Genomic DNA, 25408 nt, shown 5'->3' on the forward strand with positions numbered 1-25408 from the left:
TGCAACGCAACGCGTATTTATTAAGTATAGGCTAAGAAAAATAAATACATAAGGTATCGTTGAAATGAAAGATATGATGATTAGGTAGTGAATGAAGTTTTTTTTTAAAAATAACATCATCTAATGACAGCCCTCTCAAAGACGACGATCCTCTAAGCGCGAACGCAGATTTGTGAAAAATCTTGTCAGTAAATCTGGGATGATTGCTGCCATTTCCTGGCGGATATTTTCCCTTAGCTGACTGATGTCCCTCGGATTGTCCGTGTAGACTTTATGTTTGCGATGTCCCCACAAAAAAAATCAAGAGTCGTCAAGTCAGTGGGGGTCAAGGGATATCACCTCTTTTGGAAGTAAGTTCTCGTATTCGCTATTCTTGATCTCGCCAGTTCTGGAGTCAAATATCCCTCTAATATCGCAACATAGTGGTCGGTGTTAACGGTGAAGTTTCATCCTCGTGAATCTTCAAAGAAGAAAGGGCCAATAATTCCATTGCTTGAGATTGCTGCCCTTACTGTTACTTTCTGACTATGCAGTGGATTTGGATGTTTCATTTTTGGATTTTTTTCGGTCCAATAACGACAATTTTGTCGGTTTATGAACTCATTTAAATGAAAATGAGACTCATATCAAAAAAGAATGTTGTCAAAAGTAGAAAATCGACTAAGCATTTCTTCAGCAAATGCCAGCTTTGCTCCAAAGTCGGTATCTTTCAATTCCTGTGTTAATTGGAGCTTATAAGGATGCAGTTTAAGATCCAACTTCAAAATTCGCTGTAAACTTCGTCGCGACAAGTTTAAAGCCGCCGATCGCTTCCCAGTAGACACATACGGTTTCTCTCATACTGACTCCTTCACCCTATCAACATTGTCTGTGGTCCGAGACATTCTTGGAGGACCTTTTGCAGGTGGTTCAAACGTAGAACCGGTCTCTTCAAAACGCTTTACTCGTATTTTAATTAAATTTGCACTCATTAATGTGTCTTAATCCATATTCTGAACGATACAATCGTCTTGTCAAGACGTATGAACGACCGTTCTCGTAAAACATGCAATATGCACGTTCTATTGCGCCACCCTGTATTGAAAACTTTTTGGTAGATTGGTATAGGGTAAATTTTCAATATGATTTCGCTTTATAATATGATGCACTCTAAACAATTGTGGGAATCAAGTGTAAACTATAGTTCTTACCGATTATTACCGATAAATAAATTTAATTAACCAGTTATTAGTAATTACAATCATATTCTGATAAGAAAACTCTTTCTGTGAAATAATTTAGTTAAAATTCATTAATTTTAACATTAGTTTATTGTAATCTGTATTTTAGTACAGAATTACGTGAAAAAATAGCTTCAAGTATTAAATTTTAATCCGTTTTCTGTATAATATAGACACATATACAATGAAGATATTCATTATTATAATGATTTTCACTGATTTTAACATTGATGACGTTCTGATTTATTCTAAATTGACCCTGCTTTGGTTGCGCTCAAATCAACGCACGTTATGAATTGTTCTTGTTACATTATAGTCGGCCTTTTTTTTTTAAATTTTTTCTTTGGTCTGTTGATTGCCTAAACGAGAGGGGGACGTTACGCTCAGATTATTTCATGTACATCATTGAAAGACTTGTTGTTATTTCCTATTACGTTTTTGTATTCAAGTGCAAAGCAGAAAATTAAATCGAAATTGAAACTGATAGAAACTATATATATGTTTGTTGAAAAGATTATTTAATAGAATCAGTCCGTCTATAAACACACATTCTATTTAAGAAAATAAAAGGGTATTGAACGGTATACATTAAAATGTCTTCTTTAATCTCCTAGGACCTTGTGTGAAACTTGTGATATAGGTAACTGAACAACTGAATGCTTTATCAAAATAAACGCATTTTAATGTTGGATACTATTACTATTAATTTGAGCAGAAAATTATTATGATGGTGAGATTGAAAATTCACACTTAAAAATCAAAAGATCTCTCATTTGCTTCTGTCGCATCAATTAATTCTCGACAGTGTCTGGGGCTGTTTCAAATCTCATGTTTGTTTTTTATTCTGATTTCCATACATCTATGAGTTTAAGATATATCTCTTATGAGCTCCTAGGCGACAATCAATTACATCCTCTATAGGAGTGAAGTCAGAGCAGGGTAGTTATTTCGATTTCTTTCAGGTAATCTTCAATATCATGTATGGAAAGAATATTTTCTTCTATAAATAGAACGAAATACATGACTTGGTGGTTCTAATTCTTCGACATTGTAACTGTGATCATTAATATTATGTTTTTTCTAATAATCATCCTGACGGTGAGATCTCCATATTAATGACACCCCGTTACTGATCCTCCACATTGGTGGTAAGCAACACTATAAATACCTATTCATTATAAATAGCGGAATTATTTTTAGTCAACCCAGAATTGTTGATTTTTTTGTCTCAAGAATTGTTTATACTAACTGTTAAAAATCGCCGAAAATATGAATATCTGTGAATATTTCCATTCAAGTTTAACATACTAAAATATTAATTGATTTAACGTGGTGTGTAGTAAGGGATTAATTGAAAGATTGATTCCTACTTTCGTCTTTCCTCTTTGGAGATTACAGTGAAACTGCTTGTTTCAAAAATTATTGACTTCCATGTCGCCCGCAACATTCTAGCGAATCAACTGATCCGGTTTTGTCGCTCTTGTCGCGCTGCATCTGTCGCCCTCGTAAGAAAGGGCCTAAGTGATTTCTAGAACACTGTAGCAGTATTCGTAGTTTACTATGGGGTTTACTCATCAATACCGTTTTATTTCTTTTTTTTTTAAAGACAGAATATTGGTGAAGCAAAGCAGACTTTTGTCACAATGCTTCATCCGAACTCTCACCTGTACTAAACTTTTCAATGCTTTAGGAATCAACAATTGTGCCACGTGGAATATTTGTGCCATTGTTACTTCGACTTTGACGAATTCAAATAATTACAGAGCTAAGTCAGTACAAAATTATTTCAAAATTAACCATGTACTTATTAATCTCAAAAAATTAACTTGATTTTAGATTAAATCGCAATAAAAAGCCAGGAACGAAACCTTCTTCCATTAATAGTAGATTATTTAACGAGTAGTAATGTTGGTCATGATAGTTTTGAGTTACTTATAAGCCAATAATGTTTTTGGAATATCAAACCTCTTTGTTTGTGGACCATATATGAGTAAGGACCTTGTCCAAATGTATACCTAGGTACTTCACACAGTCAACGTCGGGAATTTTTTTATTGTCTAATGTGAGGTGATGTGATTTTCTTCGACACATTTTAAATGTCATCCGCTTTGATTTTGATTGTTTCAATGAGTGTAATATGCTACTATTCAACTTGTTGCTCAATTCTATTTATTCCATCCTGTAGTTTTGTTGCTGCTTCGATTGGATTTTTTTGTGTACAGCTGTATCATAAGCAAATTTTGTCAAAGTCATACTGTTATTTGTAAGCATATAAGTATTTATTGAATATAGCATTAGTCCGCGGAAACTATCTTGTAGTATCCCCGATCTTGTGATGTTCGATTTAGTTTGTTCGTTTTCGTATCTCACAAACAAATGTCTTTCGGTCAAGTATGATTTTAGGATGTTGTACAAAGCTCCTGTAATCCTTTATGTCAGACCTTGTATAAAGCCCGACTAACATCGAGGCAAACTGAATCGCAGTAATTTCTTTCTTCAAAGGCTTCATAAATGGCATCGACCACTCTGTAAACTTGTTCAGTGGTGGAGTGATGAGTTTTAAAACCAAATTAGTGGTCGGAAATTGAGTTCTCCACAGATACGGTTTGTAATAATTTCTTTGATAATAGCTTCAACATTATTTTTGAAATTACAGGTAAAAGACTAATGGTTCGGTAATATATTAGTAGGTTGTATGGTTTGTTAGGTTTCTGGATAAGGATTATTTCTGCTTCTACTCACTGAGCAGGGAAGTATTTCAGACTAATGACTGTATCGAAGATTTTATTAACATGACGATTGCTTTGCGAAGCAAATGCTTCTCTTGAGTTTAAATCATTCTTAACTATGTATTTCAGATCTTTTTGCGTCATTAAGTTTATTTTTCGTCATTTTGTTCATTTCTTCCACGTCTCTTGATTGGTTTGATGATATATCTTATTAGCCCCGTTTATTAAATTATCTAGTTGTTCTGGTTCAACATTTTTTGTCTTTTTAACTAGTCTGATTCACGATAATTCTCTGGTTCGGCCATCCATCTTGAGTGTGTTTCTTCGCATGGGGTAGAAAGTCCAAGGCGATAATTTATATTTAGTTCGGAGTTCGCTAAAGTACAACCAAAACCTCATTTTCTATCAATCACCACTTAATACTCTAGCAGTTACTCCAATTTTAAACATTGTATGTATTTTTTGACATTTATCTAATTTGAAACCGGAACAATTATTAAGACACCTTTTATTCCTTCTACATAATGTTTCCGTTTCTCAATCAGATTGCCCAGAGTCAGTTTGATAACTAATTCTAGGAATCTTCTCGATTTCTTAGAGTGAATTATGGTTGTGAGTTAACGTAACTCATGTTTGTGGGATAATCAATTTATAACTTAATATGAGTATATGCAAGTTTTAATCAAATAATGTGTTAATATTGATGAAGGTACATTTTTCAGAATAGTGAAAGGATAATCTAATTTGATATAAATCATATGATGTTGAATAGTCTCCAGGTGTCTCATTAAGCATTTGAATTATTGGAATTACGCTTGAAATAAGGTCGTGAAATTGCGGATGCGAAAGACCACATGTCATCCCTAACATATAAATTAATACACATGATTAGATATGTTTTTTACATTTCCCTTGCCTATTGATAAAATTTGTTATTTCCGGCATATAATTTATAAGATGTTTATTACTAATTTTATTTCTATTACTGAGATTTTATCCTCTTTGATTAGAGATAATCTCAGTATATTTATTCGTGAAGGTATTTAGTGATTATACTGATGTTCTGGGAAAAAATCTATTCGCTTTATGGACAACACTATATAATAAAGTACGGATAAAAATACGAGGAGTGATTCTAATGTATGATTGTTAAAAAAATGTTTAATCCGGTACATATTAGATGAATTTTGAGCATGATATCAAAGGTTTCTAAATAAATTTTAGATGCATTCGCACAACAATGGCTGCGACAAAACTAGCGGAGTTAAAAGTGGCAACATTACCTTTTTAAATCCTACCGTAGTAAGTTCTCGGTGCTATCACATAGTGAATAGGATTTTACAGCAGAATATAAAATTATCAACAGAACATGGTACGCTCTATGATCTACTATGAGTTCATTATAGGTTTAAATGTAGAACAAAGTCTTGAACGGTTGCAACGCGCATTTGGTGATGAAAGTCCTTCACCAGTAAATCTATTAAGTTGGTATATTGAAAATAAAAGTGGACGGATATCGCTTCACGATGAGGTTAATTGGCACGTGTTGGTAGGCTCTGCTCTCAAGTTATTGTTGGAAGTATTAAGAGATGCTACTATCGAGCGAAGCGTCACCAATTGTAGTTTTATAGAATCATCTTCATGCTTTAAACTTGTTGGGTGCCACATACGATTAACGATTTTCAAAAACCAGTGCGGGTAAAAATCGCGAGCAAAACTTTAGAAATGACATATAATGGTCATCATTGTACTCTTTTCAAATACTAGGTCTGGCTATTAAATAACGAGATTGCGCGCCTAAAGGACGCCGTAGACGGATGGGATAAAAAACAAGTAGTGCGTTGGGTATCTAGATATCTTGTCTATGCATATCACAAAACAGGAGCATCGTCTCAAACTCAAATTTCTCGTTAAATTGAAAAAAACTGCGACTGAGTGAGTAAGCGCTTTAGTGAAGGCCGAGAGAGCACTGAAGATGTCCAGCGCCCAGGTCGCCCTGTGACTGTTTTAACTTCAGGAAGAGTGATCAAATAAAATCAAATTGTGCGTGCAGATCGTCGAATGAGTATCTGGATGATTACTGAGGCTGTAAATGCCGATAAAGACACATGAAAAAAGTTGGTGCCAAAAAATTTGACTCCTGACCAAAAGCTCTTGCGTCAACGGGTCTGCTCAGATTTCCTTGAAAGGTTAGAAAAAATAAAAAAACGTCTGCTTTGAAAGGGACCTGATTTGAGTCGATGGAAGCGGTAAAGCAAAAAACGGCAAAGCTCCTGAAGGCACTCACCAAAGAAGACTTCCAGCACTGCTTCTATCAATGGAAAAAGCTTATGGAGAGGAGTGTGCCGAGGGGAGGGGAATATATTGAAGGAGAGCATTCGAATGTAGAATAATTTTTATAATAAAACCCTTTAACGTAACCAGTTATTTAACTGCCAGACCTCGTAGTGCAAGGTGTTGAAACATACATATACCATTTCATGATATTCTTTTAAGTCGGGATAGCTGAGAGTGAATTCACAAACACCAAAAATGAGGAAAAAGCAAAGGTCTTTAAAAAAAGTTATGTACACATTTTTGTTTCATTTTACAGGAATCAAGATAAAAGTAGAGTTAAAGACTGGTACACCACAAAATGTTTACCTGCAGTTTCTGTGCCAGTTAATATTCGTAGGTTAATGTTACATTGTCTCACACTACACAGTTAAATTTTGATTTATTTTCAACATGAAGAAACATTTATGTGGTAGACGTTTCACGATGGAGGATAAGATTCAGGAATAAATTTAGTAATATTTTGAGTACTATTATAAAAACGTGTTTTGAATAAAATATTTTTGACATTATGCTTGACTCAACCTGAAGTCTGATAGCGTTAGGAAAAAAGTAGAATCGCACACAAAATTTTTACATCTAACATTGGTTCAATATCAATAGACATTAATCTCACACGTTTGTCTATTTACTAAAATTTGCTTAAAAAATGAATTGTAATAGCATTGAAGTTAATATAGAATACAAAAAATAATTAAAGCAATTTATTTGATGAGTATTACATTGAGAAGCCACACACACGTTGGCTAATTGTTGATAATATATCAACAAAAACTACTCGCGCTACCCTGGTATCAATAAAAATAAGTTGTTGGTCACTCAATTAGCTGTAAACCGCTCAATATTTCCTTCCATCGGCCTCTTTGACCGTCGGAGTCTCTCCAATTAGTGTGAACCGTCGCTCGAGGCGATGGCGGTTTCTTTGATCTCGTGAAATTACCTGTTCTTGGTTAGACTGTGATAGTGTTATAACATAGCTTTAGTAATCACGAACAATCCTAACGCCTTACCAATAGGATTGTGATTAAAGTATTTTCAAGTGTTACTCATTAATATGTTTTAGATGGTTAGAGCTGCGGACGGTCACCGTCTAAGGATATTTAGCGGAACGATTTGAAGAGCTTAATCGAATGTTTTTGAAGAAATGTTAGATCGGTTGCGGTGGAAGATGTTCTTAAAGATGTATAGAACGATAAAGAAAAACATTGTATGATATATCGAGATAACAATAGTACAACGACAAAAAAAGTGATGCGAGGTTTTTTAAAATTCGATTCGGATTTGTTTACCGTTATTATCGATAGCAATATGTATTCCATATTTGATTTTATTAGTTATATCAGGAATATTTTGTCAAAGTTATGTTATAATAACAAAATGTATAGTAAATACAATTGAAGGTTATTGATTATTGATTTTAATATTTCAATGATACTGCAAAACTTATATAATTTAACATGAGAATAAAGGAGAAACATATGAGTTAATGGTAGAAGGAAGAACTTGGAAAGTTAATTGTTCGAGAACGATAAAAAATACAGTGAATGAGATTTTATAACAGCAGTTACTTATGCTATACCTTGAAGTCTTTCTTACTAAGTCTGCTACCATAGTCGTTGGAATGTGATTGTATTTGCATAGTTGTTTTCAATCATAAACTTATTACAAATTTAAAAGGATTTGAAATAAAGTAAAAAAATTAACTAAATAAATTAATATTGAGTTAATACCTAGTTCAATCATTAAAATTTTATCTATAATGATAGTTTGGAATATTTAATTTGAACTTTTATAATTGAAGAAGACTGACCATATTTTGAGGGCCTACTATGGTTTCAATATCTTCTTTTGAAAGGGTACGGTGGAGCTTAGAAAAAAATACAGTTCAGTCGAATAACCATCTTCTAAAATATCTTCTACTTGGGAAAAACTGGGATAATGAAGTTATTAAAAAATTGTTGCAAAAGACTTCCTAGAAAGGTATTAGAAAACCCTGTGCAGAATTAGTCATAAATTTGAATTACAGAGGTTCGCATCTCATTACCGATCACGTTTTACAATCTGTACAAAGTGTTAAATAAGTGTTAAATACTATACGTAAAAATGTTTACTTAAGATACTTTAGTTATGCGGGTATTAAAAACTCGATTCATAAGTAAAACTTTATAAAATAAAATAAAACTAAAACTAAATACAAAGCACTTCACAACTATTTTTAAGCAATTGTCTTTAACAAGTTTTTTACAAGTTGAAACAAGTGCCAAATAAGATCACAGCATGTTAAAATCTGTCTATGGTTATCATGTACCCTTGTTCATAAATGTTTTCAACGATTTAAATATGGAAATGATTCAGTTAAGAACGAGGAACAGTGGAGACGCCGTTCGAACTCAAAAACAGATGCAAATAGTGGGTAAAATTGGAACAGGTTTTTGAGTATTTCAAACTTGAACTTAAAATATCATAGTAATAAAAGTAATAAAAACTTATTTCTTATGGAAAACTGAGCTCGAATATTATTAAAGAATAATCTGAATGTTTCGTATATAAAGATAATATACTAGTTTTGGGTTTTTGTTCTTTTATAAACATATAACAATAAAAAATAACTTGGTTAGGTCAAAAGGGGTGCGTTACAACTTTGATTGAGTTAAATATGCGCCAACTTGGGACGGGGATATTTCAGGTAAACGAAAAGGTAGTCCGGTAGTTTTAAGATTAGGTAGGTGCTAAACAATATACAATACAGCAATGAATTTTTAAAACTTGCAGGAGCCGTAATTTCTAAAATTACATATAACGTAATAATGAACACTTACAACTGATTAAAATTTTCTCACCAATATTGCCACCATTTGTTAATGGCATTAATAGTCAACAAATTGCTTGTAATTAATGATTTTAAATTTAAAATACAGAATGCCATACCGATGGAGGTAAGTTAGGTTATGTTAAGTTCATTTCATAGATAAAATTCTGAGCTGCATCCATTAGAAGTTGTCTCATTTTCTTGACAACTTCACGAGTTGGCACATGCCGCCGGCCAAAAGCTCTGTTTATTAAAGATTACATGGCCGTATCATAAGATTTTTTCAATAAGTACCTATTTGCTGATAAAAGCTAGAAATTTTATTTTAAGCCCAAGAATTTTAATTCCAAGAATCTCTTTCCGACAAAATTCACAGAAAATACGATTTTAGGTTTTTCATATAGTAAGAAGGTCCGAGTTGTGTATCCTTCACAGTTTCGTTGCAGCTTAGAAGGTTACAAAGTTATGTGGTGACATTCAAACAGCACGTAAAGCTTCAGGAAAACCAAATTTTCAATAAGAAAATCATTTGAAAGGAAGACTTCGAAGAGATGTGCATGCGTTCTTTTTAAGAAAGAAAGAATTTCCAACAGCTATATTGTAGCATGGAGAAAAATTATATAAGGACTTAAAATAAATAAAATTGCACTTTTTTACCTTCAGCTGTTTAGAAGTTATAAGTAGGTTGACAAGTGAAAATATTAGCCATATATTCATTATATTCATACGAAAATACTCGAGGTATGAGTTACAAAAACATTTTAACTGTCTCCATTATTTTAATATCATCTTATTGATAATACATATATATGATCTCCAAATGAGCAGTGACAAAGTGACAGATATGAGTGGTGAACAGAAGAAAATCGTGGTTCAATTAAAAGAAGCAAATCCGAATATCTTCAACAATCCAAAATTGTTATTGGGATACACGTTGAACACAAAGATTCAGTGTCTCTCATTTAAAGTCGAACATCAAGATCGAAGTTTGCTTAGATAGTCTGAAGATAACACCCAAACTCTAAATTCTATATTGGGTAGTGGTAACTCAGGAAACAATGTGCGAAGAAGCATAAGCACCTATATTCTATCAGTCGTTTGTGATTTGTAAGTTTTTTAATCGCTTATTATCTTCTCTTCTCGAAAATATAAAATAAGCTAATAAGGAAACTTATTAGGATCTTGTACCATTGAAATTAAGATTTCGACAAAGTAGATGAAAACCATTCAGAAACATATGTTCATTCATTGATCCAACGTTGGGATATGTTGAATGGTACCCAAAAAAAACTGTTTTGTTATCTTCTTAAGGTGTATTTAGATTACATTTCTTGACTTCCTATTAAATATGAAGAAATAGGGTACATACATTTTTTGAAAAGTATTTATTTTTTTGTTTATTTGATAAGTTCTTGATATGAAATAAAGTCAGAAAGTCAAAAATTTCAAATTTTCAACTACATAAGAAAACGTTTCTCATTGGTTTTCAGTTGTGACGTCATACGTTTAATAAAACATTGAGCAATTGTCTGCTTGATGATCACGAGGTTATCGTTGCCGGCACCGTAGCGGGTACTGTTATAATACAGTTTTCATTTTACATTTTTCTATATATAAAGTAAATAAAGTGAATTAATTTTCTATAGGCTATGTTCTTACATTATTAATTATATAATTTATATAAAATATTGAAATAAGTTAAATTTGAATCTTACTCACATTACAATGATCCCGACAACAAAATAATAACAATTCGCAAGATCGTCAAAACGACCAACACTTTCAAAGCATTTTTATTGTATATACAAATTTGTTGTCATCATAAAAAGTTTAGTCGTGGTTTTTTTACATACTGGCAAAGAACACGATTTATATATATCATTTTTCAGATTAATCAAAGTTTAATTATAACGCTTGTTTTAGAATAACCGATAGAATAATTGTCTTATTTACATTGTATTATATGTTCAGCTTTTATTTTATACCTATGATGTCACGCAATATGGCGGCCTTACTGAAATGTTTATACTACCTACAAAATTATTGAATTTTGTTCTCTGTAAATATTTATCAATAATTGAGAAAAAAATATAATAAAAGTTGTATATACTATTTATTATTATTGCGTTATGAGTTATAATAAGCATCATTCGTCATCATCAATATTATCTACCCTAGATATTAATATTAACTGAGAATTATTATTATATACTTATATTTTGTTATATTCTAATAGTCATTATTTCTTTCAGAAAGTTTTATTTGTAACTAAAGACACACTACCAATAAATGTCATGTAGTCATTCTAACATTTGAATAGTGATTTGTTGTATAGCCAATTACTGTCAATACCGTTAATCGGATGAGATTTATTGGCATTAATTTTACTTACAATCAGCGATTAAGTCCCATATGAATAAATACTTCATTAAATCATAACTGTATTAATTCAATAATCTAAAGTAATAGCACCAAAATGTGGCTGATTTATCAACTAAACTCAAATGATGAGAAAAAAACAAGATTTAATTCACAAAAGATTATAATTTTTTCACATCAATATTGATGACTGCATTAGTCAACTTTATTGTATATGGTATTTGTAGAGGGTTTTGTGTCATGATTTTTATCATATTTTTGTTCTTAGGAGTGAAATTAAATTTTTATCATCTCAAAACTTTCACTTTTTTTTAATCTAAACCGTACAAAATGATTGTTTTCTCATTTCGAAAACCACATTTTGGAAAAGGTCAAAATAAATTTGTGTGAATCATAACTCAAAAACCGTTATTAATTTTACTGTCGAAATTTATCTGAATGTGCTTTAAATAGCCCTGTTTACCTCTATGTTGATTCCTATTAACCCTCTCCAAAACACCCTGTATAGTTTCCAACATTTGATTACTAGCGATCTAATAACTAAACATTGTAGTTTCAACCTGTATGAGAAGAGAAAATATATTCTCAAAAAAATGGAGCTAAAAAATAATTCTAAATATAAGAATGAAGAAAATTACTGCTATTTTTCTCAAAGGTTGGGATACTCAGTATGAATCGTTATATTTTTACATGATTTATTCCAAAATGCAAAAAAACTTTCCAGACTAGTCAATAAATGACATTAATAATATCGTCAATCTTTTTATTCTCAAAATAAGAATTATGTTTCACTCTTTTCACAAATATATGACTAGAATATCAGTTTGTTATGTGAATTATTTCGCAATTCAACCATTTCATCTAATGCTTCACTGTTACATGAGACTCTTCCAGCTGTACGCAGATAAGTGCTACTACATGAGTTTGTCCATGGTAATCAGCTGAAAATCTGGATAAATGAAAGCACCGATTAACCTTGCATCTTGTGGTCAAAAGACACCTAGTTCAGAGAGACAATTTTTAATCGATAGATTTTTTTTAACCGGTATAATGCGTTTCCCAGGCCATGTCTGCGATAGAAAATCTTTCAAAACAATGAACTTGATATGAACTATGGGTTGAAATTATTCGAATGTATGTGAGAAATAGGGTTGAACACTCAAAAAATGCTTTCACATTTACACAACATGGCCAGGATGTTGCCAATATGAGAGTCACTTAGTCATGTTTTGCTTTTTCTCACAGGGTGAGAGTCAGATTTGTCTGTGGTAAAAGATATGTTTTCATCGCATGGTACAGATCCGAGTTTGATCAAAAATCTGAACTAACTGAATATTTCACTGAATACCTTTTTTTCTCTCGATCTTTGTTAGAAATTTTTTGTTAATAAACTATTGAAATTGATATGATTTAAGAAAGTTTTTTATTGTTGTTTTCTCCAAATTTTATGAATACAATGAAAGTTTGAATGATCTTCGCCGCCTAATCCGTTACTGTTAGTCTCGACGAATAATTTATTTAAACGAGTTTTTTTTTATACAAAGACTCGTTATTAGGAATAAGTTATGTGAAGCGAGCTTAGAACTAATAATTATAAACTACTTAGAAGTTCCCTGACACGTTTCTCGTGTATAACGTGTTACCGATATGGAATTTTATTTTCTATACTAAACTTTAAGAAATTCTGACAGTAAATAATTATAGCCACATTAACGTTTTCAAAATTTCCATTATAAAATCAGTACAAACTCTTAACACTTTCCTTGGGAGAACTCCATACATATATATATATGATGTACATCAAGAGATGTATAAAATACCACAATAAGTTATTACAAGGTGAGAATTTCTAGTATGCGTTATTTCTTTTAATTTAGCATCCTGCATCGCCAGTGGCTCGAAGAAGGATTTTAGTAGACGTAGTAGACGAGAAGGCATAACTGTCGCTCGATAATAACTGCGTAACTTGCTCCCCGTTTAAATACGATGTGTAAATATTATGAATTAATTTTTATAGCTGCTATAATTTACGATGTATCTACTAAGGAAACCTAAAAATTACCGGAATGTCATAGCCGTGGACGGATCATATTTATTCCATTAGATGTAAGATAGCGCAACTCATTATTAGTGTGTTTTGCAAGCACTACTTTGTTTTTTTCGGTTTTAAAATGGTATGTTTAAGTGAACAACGTACAGCTGACGAATTTCTTAGTCGAAAACTGTTGATAACAGTTCATAAAGATGACGGTTTCACACTTGTTGATTGCTGATAAACCTTACTAGCTTTTACCCGCGGCTTCGCTCGCATCGAATCCATTAAATAAGTATCAGAAATCATTATAATAGAAAAGAACGAACTCTGTAGCTATATAAGAACCTGAGATATAGATCTTTGAATGTAGAAAAATTGCCAAAAACCTACAAAAATCCTTAACTCCACATTGAACGTCCGCGCCTAGCTCCTCTCCAACTCAACCGATTTAAATGTTCAAAAACTCAAAAGAAAGAAGGTGTTTCAGCGAGTGTTTTTAAATCAAACGAAGTCTCTGTCTTGAATAGAACCTGAGATATTGAGGATAGAACGTGTGTATGTGAAAAACTCCTATAAGTAATGTACAGGGGGAAATCGCATTTGAGTATAACTTGAGAATGGTGAAAATTAGATGAAATCCTATGGTTGATGGCTGATCTGTGCATCAATACCTTTCATTGAAAAAAAAATTGAGCAAATCGGTTGGGAAGAACGCCTGAACGGACTCGGAATGAAAATCATCAATTTTTTTAATATATAAGATTGTGAATGCCCACCTCTAATCGATGAAAAAAACAGTTTTTTGCACCGACTCTACAACATTGGAAGAGGTCAAGAAAAAACCACGGACGAGCTGTCTGCCATATCAGTACAACATTTCGAATAGTAGAAGCACTGATAGGACACGTTTTGTTTTAAAAAGTGCTAAAGAAGTGCATGAAATGATAAAATATGTTATAAGAAGCTTGAGCGATTTTAAAGTGGATTCGAGTCAGGGGCGTTCTTCGATACCAAAAACGATTATTTGCTAAAATTGGACAAAGTTTAACATCAATGTCATGTCCATTGTTTTCTTCATAGTATAGTCCTATCAGATTCGGTTTTGAGGAGACACCAGTGTTAGAAAGGAAATATTTTGACACAATTCTCATCAATTTTTGACCACACCTCTTATTCATAATAATACCAGTTCCAGAAAAGATTTCACAGATATGCAATAAAAAATTTAGTTGTCCTTCAATAGCAATGACATTCCAAAATATGGATTTGGTGGGACATGCGGCCTTACCAACATTTAGACCGATTTAAGAGACCATCAATAGTTTGGTAGAGGCAAGTTGATCCATAAAAAAAAGCTGTGTTTATTTACGTATTATGTCATTGAATTTTGGTAACATTTGACGATTGTGCGCCAATGAAAAATAATTTAATTTCTACGTTTATTATCTTTGAAATTGATTCAGTATCAAGATTCCTCATCTAATGATAATTTATCCAGCTCAAAATTATTTAGAATTGTATTATGTCTCCACAAACCACTCTTCCTAATTATATGGCTTACTTTCTCTTCTATAATGCAGACAAAGCTGCGCCTGTCAGCTACTTTCTTATACTAGAATTAAGTCAACTACATATCATGCATCTTTTTTGAAATTGACATAAGTCAGGTAAAGCTAATAAATCGGCATAAGTCTGGCAACTCTCAAAGTCTGGCAATGCGGTCGGAATTCAAAACGAAGCATGTTCGTGGTTCAGATAGTTGTATCTGTGTTATAATAACATGTGCTCGTCGAGTGCGCGTTTTCATAATGAATAACCGATAAAATTTCACGATTCAGGAAAGTGTACTGCGTACTAACGAACTTGCGGCTACCAAATCGCTCAACAGTGTGGAAGACGTACCAGAAATTCTTAAAACGGGCTCTGTTGCCGACGCGCCGCGTTCTGGACGACCGGTATCTGTAATAATTAACGAAAATAAACAGCGGCGCTGGAGTTGAGCCAATCTGCAGTGCGGCGATCTGGAGAACTCAAATATTCGATCGTTCTTTACGACGAATGCTGAAACGTTTACACTATCGATTTTACCGTTCGCGTATCCACCAGGCGCTTCGCGAGGATGATTTTGATAGCAAATTGGAATTTAGTGGCACCCGCGGTTCCAGCATTTCATTTTGTGGTCAGATGAAGTAACTTTAAAGCTGAACGGTACGGTCAATCGACATAACTGCATAAATGTTCATAAATAAAAGATTTACTTGGATAAATGGACAACGATCCAATACTCGGGAATATCCGTCATTTCATGCAGGATGTAGTTTCGCCGCACTACGCTTTATGTATGTGACAGTACCTTAATGTTCATTTTGGAGAATTGCTAGGCAAACGAAGATTCGTTAAGTTGCCCGTACGGTCATGTGACCGGACACTTTGTGATTTCTTTCTTAGGGGCGTCGTTTTTGGAACGAACATTTTTCGACATTCGCGGACAGCTTGATATGCTTCACAGGACCTGCCTCTCCGTTGAGAAACTTCGCCGTAAATGCTTTGATCAGGATGAACATGAATTTGAATACTTATATTAGTTTTTTTTTCGAATTTGTAATTTTTTTCAATAAATTCGTTTTGGTGCTGCTTTTTTGCTTCGCTTAATGCAAATTTGTTGCCTGACTGGAGCATTTTTTAATACGTCCTGTATATTTTTATGAAAGAAAAAGTTTTATTGCTCTCCTATTACACATCAAACATTTAGAAGATTAGTAACCGTAGTTGACAAATAACACGTTGCTCAATTTTTTTGTGGCACCAATTATTTCGACTGTACTTTTAAGGTACCGATAAAAAAGCAAATAAAGCGCTGTGTTAAATATACATAGTTAGAACATACATTTAAATTTAAACGTAGGATACAATGATATAGTCCAAGAAAATGGGTCTTCAAGATTATTCAGATCTATTTTTCGGAAACTTGAAAGTAATTTACTGTAAAAATTCAGAAACATAAGTAAATCGCATTCAAGGATTTTTTACTCACACTTTTTGTACAGATGTCAAGATGTAGCTGTTGTTTTCTGTATTCGTATCGTTGAATTTGACGTTTCACAGATTTGGTTTAATCTTCGATCCTATATACAAGTGGTATTCTCGACTCGAAAGATCTCTGTATTTTTAATAAATTGTAATTGTGAACAAATGAGCTTAGCCTGGATAAGTTAGTTATTCCAATTTCCTAATGAATTAATTGCTCCCTGCAAGATCCCAAACAACTGAATATTGAACCAGCTATAATAAATATTGTGTTGAGGGCTTTGATTTAACATATAATTAGTGCCTACCACTAGCCCGACTAGGCCGCGTTTTTGTGAAAAGAAATCTGCTTTAATTCCATAATCGTGAAGTTAAAGAATACAATATATTTGCTAAAAGACATCAATGTTTTCCAATTGGTGTTTTGGTGCTTAAGAATCACAACTAGTAAATGTTTTAACATGATTTAAATGAATCAACGAAGAAGTTCATGATAATGACAACACTACAAAGAAAAAGGAGCAATGAGAAGTTAATCAATACAACTGAACGAAGAAAAGGCAATGAGCTTAGAACATGTTCAAAGTTATGTATATGTTGGGGTGGTTATCAAGGACCACGGTGACAAGGGAGAAAACCTAAAAGTAGGGATGACGAGGGGAAGTAAACAGTTGAGAGCTATAATAAGATCCCAAAAAATATCCAGAAAGATAATAACATCTAAAATAATAGAGTGGCTGGGTCACATACAAAGAATGCCAGATTTTAGAGCAACAAAAAACTATGCGCATAGAACAAGGAGGAACAAGAAAAAAAGGAAGACCAAGGAAAATATGGTAGAAAGAGATGATGGAATTCAGGACTGGAAAACGAAAGAAAAAAATAAGAAAGAGTGGAAGGGAATCACTTCCGTGCTATGGGCCTAAGAGGTCTAAAATTTAACGCAATAATTCGGTATCAGATGAATAAACAATATGAAAAATTTTCATAAAATTTTTTTATTTTAATTTAATTTTTGTCAATGTATTAATATAATGTACAACACGTGGCCTCAAATTGATACAATCTAGGTAAAAATTCGAAAACTTAATTTACTTAGAAAATAATAAATGAAAATATTACACATTAAATGAAATTACGTATCGGCATTTATTTCGATCTATTGAAACAGCTTTTATTAGTGAGCCAAGCCCCTCAACTATACCGTATATTTTTATTGAATATGATTATTTTTGCTGATTTTTTTTTTGACGTTAAAAACTGCTAGGAATACTAAAGTACACTTCTGTATTGTTAAAATTATAAAGAAGGTGAAAACTATTCAAGCAATTTACGAAATTAAGAGTTTTGAAACATTGATGACATTTGTATTGTCGAAAAAATGCGGACTTAACAATTATTCGTGAAGTTATTTCATAATATACGGTGAGCAGATTAAAGCGAAAATAAAGAATTAAACCATGTGAGGAGTGCAGCGTAATAAGCGTAATAAACCAAAAATAATTCAAAATAAACAAAACACAAGTACACAGTAGTAAAACATTCACACTGTAGATACATTGCGAAGGTTATTTAGGGATTTGGTTATTGAAACCTTCTCAGTAAAAGGTAAACTACCATTATAATGAAGTTTTAAACTGACTGATGAAAACTTTGACAGTAGAAATATATGAGTATATGATAAACCAAAACAACAATTTCACTGATAAGGATTTTAGTAAAAATCTCTCAATACATCCGCCAATATATTTATTAATATATGATAAGTGCTGACATTTTCAGATTGACGTCACAAACTTTTCAGACAACCCTGGTACTAGTTAGCAGAGAAAATAATATGAAAGTATTCACTTGAACTTACACCAATTAGCTATTCAAAAGATTTACGTATTTAAATGATTACATTTCATTTATGTATACTACATAAGTAGTAATAATGAGTTTATTTTGACTCCGTACGACTTGGTTAACTTCGTTTTCTACACTGTTAAATATTTCGATTTTCCTTACACATCTCAAGTTCATTTTCAGTCGATTTGACTAAGATAAGTCGCGAGAATATTTCGTAAGATAGAGCTTCTTGAATAAGCAGTCCATCATCCAATATCATAGTTTTTAAACGAAAACGTCAAATTTCTAGTCCTTAATCGTGTCAGATACCGCCTCTTTTATAACAATAATTTCGAATGATAGATGATTAGTTCTAGTCCTCTACACATTTTATGGTGAGCTAACGGCTATCTTAATACGTATATTCTTCGTTCGTTCTCCGCACCTCTACCAACTAGGCGGTGTGGACCTCACACAGCGGCTGCTTTTTTAATTTAAGACCGTACGGAAATCGATCGTGCCGTGCTTGATGGTGTATTAGTAGGTGATTTCTTAATATACATTCTATAGAGGATTCGTTTAAGCAAAATACCCTACCCTACACACTGTTTGTTTTTCGATTAGACGATTAGACTACAGCTAAACAAAATCAGTTCGAGTTTAGACCAAGTGGTTCAATATCATACCTATGAAAGAATTCTGTTTCCTCAATTAAACTCAATGAAACAATTGATGACCAATAGTAGCAACATATTATCCAATATAAGTAGATATTTGCAGCCAATACATCTCACAAACTAAGATGATATATAGGTATTGTAACGCAAAGGGCGTTTCATAATATTTATTTACTGATATTCATCGGGCTTAGTTGCCTATAACCTAATCTTGCTAGCAAACAGAACCTTTACAGGTGTCTGACATGAAGGTTTTTTAGCATTATATTCATTGGAATTAAAGGTAAGTAAAACCAAGTCCAATGTAGCGGCATTTTGCTAGCGAACCCAACCTTTACAGGTGTCTGACATGAAGGTTTTTTAGCATTATATTCATTGGAATTAAAGGTAAGTATAACCAAGTCCAATGTAGCGGCATTTTGCTAGCGAACCGAACCTTTACAGGAATCTACCCTACCCCACCCTAGGACTTCCGTAACCCCATATTCACTAGAATTAGTTGTGACCAAAAGCCACTATAGCCTCATCTCGCTAACAAAGGGTACATCTACAGGTGTCTGACCTGAAGAACTCTTCCGCTCCATATCCTTTGGAATTAGTTGTAACCAAAAGCCAAATCCACTATTCATCTGAATAGCGAAAAGTAACTTTACAGCTCCTCATTCTCATATTAACTGGGTTTACTTGTAATTAAAACCAAGTCCTCTATAGCCTCATCTTGCTATCGAACCTAACCTTCCCAACCCAGCCAAGTGGTCTATAGTGTCATCTCGCTGGCAATAAGCACATCTACAGATGTCTGACCTGAAGACCTCTTCTGCCCTATATCCTTTGGGATTAGTGGTAACCAAAGGCCAAATCCACTATAGTCTCATCTCTCTAACCAAGAGCAACTTTACAGGTGTCTGACCTAACGAGCTCCTCATTCTCATATTAACTGGCTTTACTTATAATGAAAAAACCAAGTCCTCTATAACCTCATCTTACTAGCGAACAGGGCCTATAAAGGAATCTGACGTGAAGACCCTCCCAACCCTATATTTACTGGGTTTAGTTGTATCCAACAGCCAAGTCCACTATAGTCTCATCTCACTAGCGAGGAACATCTCTACAGAGGTGTCCGACCAACATTCCCAAATTCCCTGGGATTATTTGTAACCAAAAACCAAATCCGCTTTAGCTAACTCTCGCAATAGAACAGGTATCTGACCAAAAGTGCTCTCCAAATGCATCTTTATCGGGCTGGTTCATACTAGAAACAATGATTCCTTTGGCTATCACAACTCATTCTGAAATTGCTGTCTCTATTCAATTCACAGAATCGCCTTCGTGGTTTCTAACAACGTTAGTAGTACTTTCGCTGTTTCTATATGATGAATCAACTACTATTCGTAATCTTCTTTCTAGAAACGTTGTCGCCATTCGCCCATTTCCTATAGTTTATGATATCCTCAATACCAATCGCTGAATGTCAAATTTTTTGTGATTTTGTGAAAAGAAAGACAATGTTTCAAACAAATGAATGATATGGTATGTATAGATATCTACATTTTATAAAAATATACGGAAGGTAAACAGATATAGAACTAATTCGTCTTTCCGTGACATCTGCTGATCAACACTAATAGCTATCTAACAATCAAGTTAAGCAAGGTAATCGATTTGATCCAGAAGACTAGGTTAGAAAATTAAATGATAATACCTACTTTAGAGCTAATACAAACTATATTTTCACCTGCATTTGTGAAAAGATGTGATGTGAATGTGAAGCACAACTCAATGGTGTGATAACGACACCTTTGCTCTTAAGAAACAATTGATTTTTCTTTTCTCCCTTGGATATATACAAGTGGTAAAAAAGAAGAACAAATCAGGAACATTATTAAAATTTTTTTTCACGAGATTAACAATAATTTTAATCATTATCGGAAGAAACACTTTTTAATCAATGGTTGTCTATATAATTAATATTAAATTTTGGATTATTCCTCCAACTGGACATGGGTGATCGCAAAATATAATTATTCTATTATACAGTGTGGTTGAACAAAATGAAATAAAACCTTTATATCATAAACTTCATGAATTATAAGAAATATATTCATATCAAATTTAAATTTCATATTTCAATTTTCGAATTTTCGAAAAATTGACTATTTTGGATCTTGTATGATTATGCACTATACTAAATTCCATATTTTTTGGGTTGCTGTTGATGACTTTGGAACAAATTTAATTGTTTTGGAAAAATCAGAAATGAATTTGGAGGAATCGGGATCGATTCTTAATACCTTAATAAATACTTGAAAAGTAATGTTGTAATTTTCATAATTGAAGCAAAATGACAAAAATTGGAAAACGTTTTTGAAATATTGAATTGCCGTTTTAATAAATTGAATCGGAGATTCCCACTGATTGAATTTAGTTTTTCCGCTTTTATTTTGCCAGTGAGAAAAAGGTAGGTGTTATACATAAAATACTAATTTTTATTTGAAAAATAGTAATTAGAAGTATGAGTCTCTTGCAACTCTTGTGGTCACACTTAAACAACGAAACCACCAATATAATGTGGTAACCCACCTTTATCTAATTTTTCACAAATGCGACGAACATTATTTCTCTCTCATCTGCGTGTTAGTGTCTTAGTGGTAAAAAAAGGGAATATCGAACGAAAGACCACCATCAGCGCGCCAATGATCGTGGGTTAAGGGTTTGAATAATAGCAGAGGAACTAAATATCAACCGTGGAACCATCAAGCAGTCTTTGACCACAAACGGCTTTCCAAAACAGGTTAGGAACAGGCAGATATTGATCCTATGCTGTAGGTTTGCATTAGTACGGATAATGAAAGTTGTTTCTTTCATTATGACATGGAAACGAAGAGCTAGTGTCAACAGTAGTTAAGTATAACCAAAAAATCTAAAACCAAACAATTTTATCTGTTTCTTTGGCACCCGCTGGGTGGTTAATGAAAGGTTCATTCCACCTGCACAGATTCCATAGCAAAATAATTGATAGACCTCGATATCGTAAATAATTAGGTGATGCATCACGACAATGCATTCTGCCTTTGGTTTCCAGAAAGATTCCAGTGTTACCGTAGCTTTCTTAATACTCTTTAAAATCGAAACCATCGTAAAAGAAACGTATTATGAATTGATAAAAGATATAAAACCAACTGCTGGGAAGGATAGTCAGAGAGGTTCCAGTCAAACACTTGACACAGAATTGCTGCAATGTCTGGAAATTCGATGAAATTATTTCACGAGAAATAATTTTTACAGCATTATTTCCATTACTTTATTGTCGTAGGCTAGTAAGCTCGAATCAATACGATGAGTTTGTACGTAATATTTTGCATTATTTAAGCAAATTACTTGTTAATTAACAATTATTTTGAACGATAAATAAAAGAATTTATTATGTATGGAGTTCTAGCTAGTTTACATTCTTTTGTACATTAATACATCAGTTGTACCGATTGAGAATCGTCAGCTGGCAGTTGTCAGTTTGATTCATGAGTAGGCAATTTTGTGAATGTTTTTAAGAAGTTACCAAATCAGTTTTATATAATATAGTTTCTCTCTATTCAATTTTGCAAACATTTTATTTAATAATTGTTTTTATCAGAAATAATTGCCACTTTATTATAATTGTCTAAACAACTAAATAGTTGCTTGGAGCAGTCATTATTCAATATTTTGAGCGAGAACTTGAAAATATGTGAAATACAAAATGAAAATTTATCATTAAAATCTATCTTTTTTCGTGTCAGAGATGTTCTTCTATTGAGTTTTGTGACCTTCAATAAAATATATCTTGATTAAAATCTCTCTTTTTCTCTGACTTCTAATATTCAATAAAAAATTTGTTTAGGTAATCTCTCGTCATTCGTTGGATATATCATTACATGTTTTCTGCAATAATATGCCGTACTTCCATTACCTCTCTAATTGTATCCTTCCATCTCTCCACTAGTTCATTCCTGTATCTTCTTTTTGGTTAATTTTCCCATCCAATATAAGTACTATTATTCGTAATATCGGAAACATTATAAATTGTTAGATTTCTTCTAAATTACAACTGTTGTAGCTTTTCTAATTAGGTATTTTCATTTTTTCGTTCCACGGAATTTACTTTTCCCATATTTCTTTTCAAACGTGATATATCGTAAATCAAATTTGGAGGTTATTTTGATAAATCGATTATTTCTAGGACATTATAAATTAATCAAATAATCGAAAAAACATAATAGTGAGGGTAAGGGTTAATCCTCGAAATTCTACTTAAACAGTCTGAGACTATTGATACTTACCAGCACTACTTTCTCCCGTTGACGAATCAAACGTCTTGGAAGTCATTTGGAAGAGAGCATCCAAAGGAGTCGCTCCGGGCTGCTTCCCTTGCTGTCTCTGTCTCTGGATCGAAACGGGAACAATATCGGGTGAACAACAGTCGCTCGCAACACTAGAAGATCTGTCACTACCAGTCTCAGAAGTATAACTAACATTAAACGCAAACTCAGGTCTCAATAACGCCAATTGTTGAACTTTTAACTGTCTATGGAAACTTTCTAACCGTTGTTGATGCGCTTCTACTTCGGGATCTATGTCCCACGGCCTTACGATGCGGTTACAAGCGGGTTTTGATGGTTTGTGATTGAGAATATCGGCAATTGAGAAACTTTTTACACCGTCTTGCCTCTCCTCGACGTCTACCGTCGGCGATAACCGTCTCTCTTCGATCATCTTTAGTTTTTTCAAAGGTTTAAAGTAGTCTTCGTGTTCTTCTGAACATCTACAACCGGAGGAAAATGAAGGACTATTTCCATTCGATCTCCTGTAATTAGGAGAGGATTGTAAAGCCGGACTGGGACATCCTACGGAAATTTCATCTTCTGACATATACTTTTGATCGTTTGCTTGTGTAGACGGTAAATTGGGACTTGGTGATCTGGAAGATATTGGACTTTCGTATTTGGATCCTAAGTACGGTGACATTTCGTTGACAGGAGATGAGCTCTCAAAATCTTGCATGATTTTACCGAAAGAAATAAGAACACTAATTGTCTGTATAGCACATCTTTTTAACACGTTAACTACAGTCACTTAATCACAAACACGGCTATTCAGACGGCAAAAAAACGTCAAAGCGCTAAGAAGGTACCTAACAACACCTTCCTATCTTTAACAGATCTGGTAACAAGTGAAAGGCCGCATGCCAATCTATCTGGTCGACGGTCTTTAGCACGCAACGCCTTCTATTTAAACCTCCTACCAATGAGAGATCGACAGGAAACTGGCATTCTTCTATAAAAATGCCGCCTGCTATACTCATTGGTCCGAAGGAGGAGCGCGCGATATCGTGTTTTATGTGTCTGCCCACCAATCATTTGTCTAATTTGTAGTCTGGCGTTTATATCATTTGTTGGAGTGGAGATAAATGGGACTTTGCTTTAGGAGATTATTCAGCTTGTGCTTAATGTAAATTATTTTATTTTATGGCTTTTTACAGTTTAACTACTTTATTGCTGATGGGAGAAAATTGTATTTCAACATCATACAAGCCGGGACAGTTTTCCAATTTATATTAAATTATTCCAAATAATAATAATTACAAATATAAATAGGTATTGAAAAAACTGTCAGTTAAATTATTATGTACAATTCTGAGATTACGTAAAATTTGCATAATAACACATTGAGGAACTAAACTTTTGCACTTCTATAACAGTTTACAGCCTTTTTTGTTGCTCATCTCCGATATGCCCTTTCCTTCTGGTCAATAGAAAGCTGATGAATAATTACTCAGACTCAACCGAACTCATTGCGGGATTTGATCGGATACAATGCCGTGAATAGCCTTTTCTACGACCTGTGCGAACTTCTACAACTGCACTCTTGTTTTTTTAGATTTTATAGGAAACCCAGCTAGAGTTATGCTATGTACAGGCCTTCTTTATTTCATTCAAGGTGATAAAACAAGGACCTTGTTGTTGGTGGACCAATTATCTAATATTTTGGAAGAAAAATCCAAGTGAACTGAGCAAACAAGCAGTCGAGCTATTTAAGTGAACCCTTCGTCTCTTATACCACACACTGCGTCCCACTCACTACACACATTAATATTCCCGAATCTTAAATTCGAACTTGTCAGGTAGATATTTCAGAGTGAAGCAATACGAATCGTATTCTGATTTAAAAAAAATCAAGGAAGTACCTCAGGATAGCGTACTTGTTCTAGTGCTCTATCTATTGTACACTAGTGACATACAGTTGAACACCATACAGTTGCTGCTTTCGCTGATGACACGGCAGTTATGGCCATGAGAGACACCCACGAAAAAGCTACAGAAAATTTACAAACA

The 25408-nt window shown here is 33.3% G+C and overlaps 1 protein-coding gene across 1 annotated transcript in view; it reads right to left on the reverse strand.

The window, feature by feature from the left end:
• LOC130444436 (homeobox protein Hox-A4-like) overlaps positions 1–24248 on the reverse strand; it is a 101509-nt gene extending 77261 nt beyond the window's left edge. The window contains exon 1 of the mRNA XM_056779562.1: positions 23357–24248. Coding sequence (XP_056635540.1) covers positions 23357–24077 — 721 coding nt within the window. The 5' untranslated portion in view covers positions 24078–24248. The remainder of the gene's footprint in view (positions 1–23356) is intronic.
• Between the last annotated feature and the right edge of the window lie 1160 nt (positions 24249–25408).

Source organism: Diorhabda sublineata, chromosome 1 (genome assembly GCF_026230105.1).
Source record: "Diorhabda sublineata isolate icDioSubl1.1 chromosome 1, icDioSubl1.1, whole genome shotgun sequence".
NCBI lineage: Eukaryota > Metazoa > Arthropoda > Insecta > Coleoptera > Chrysomelidae > Diorhabda > Diorhabda sublineata.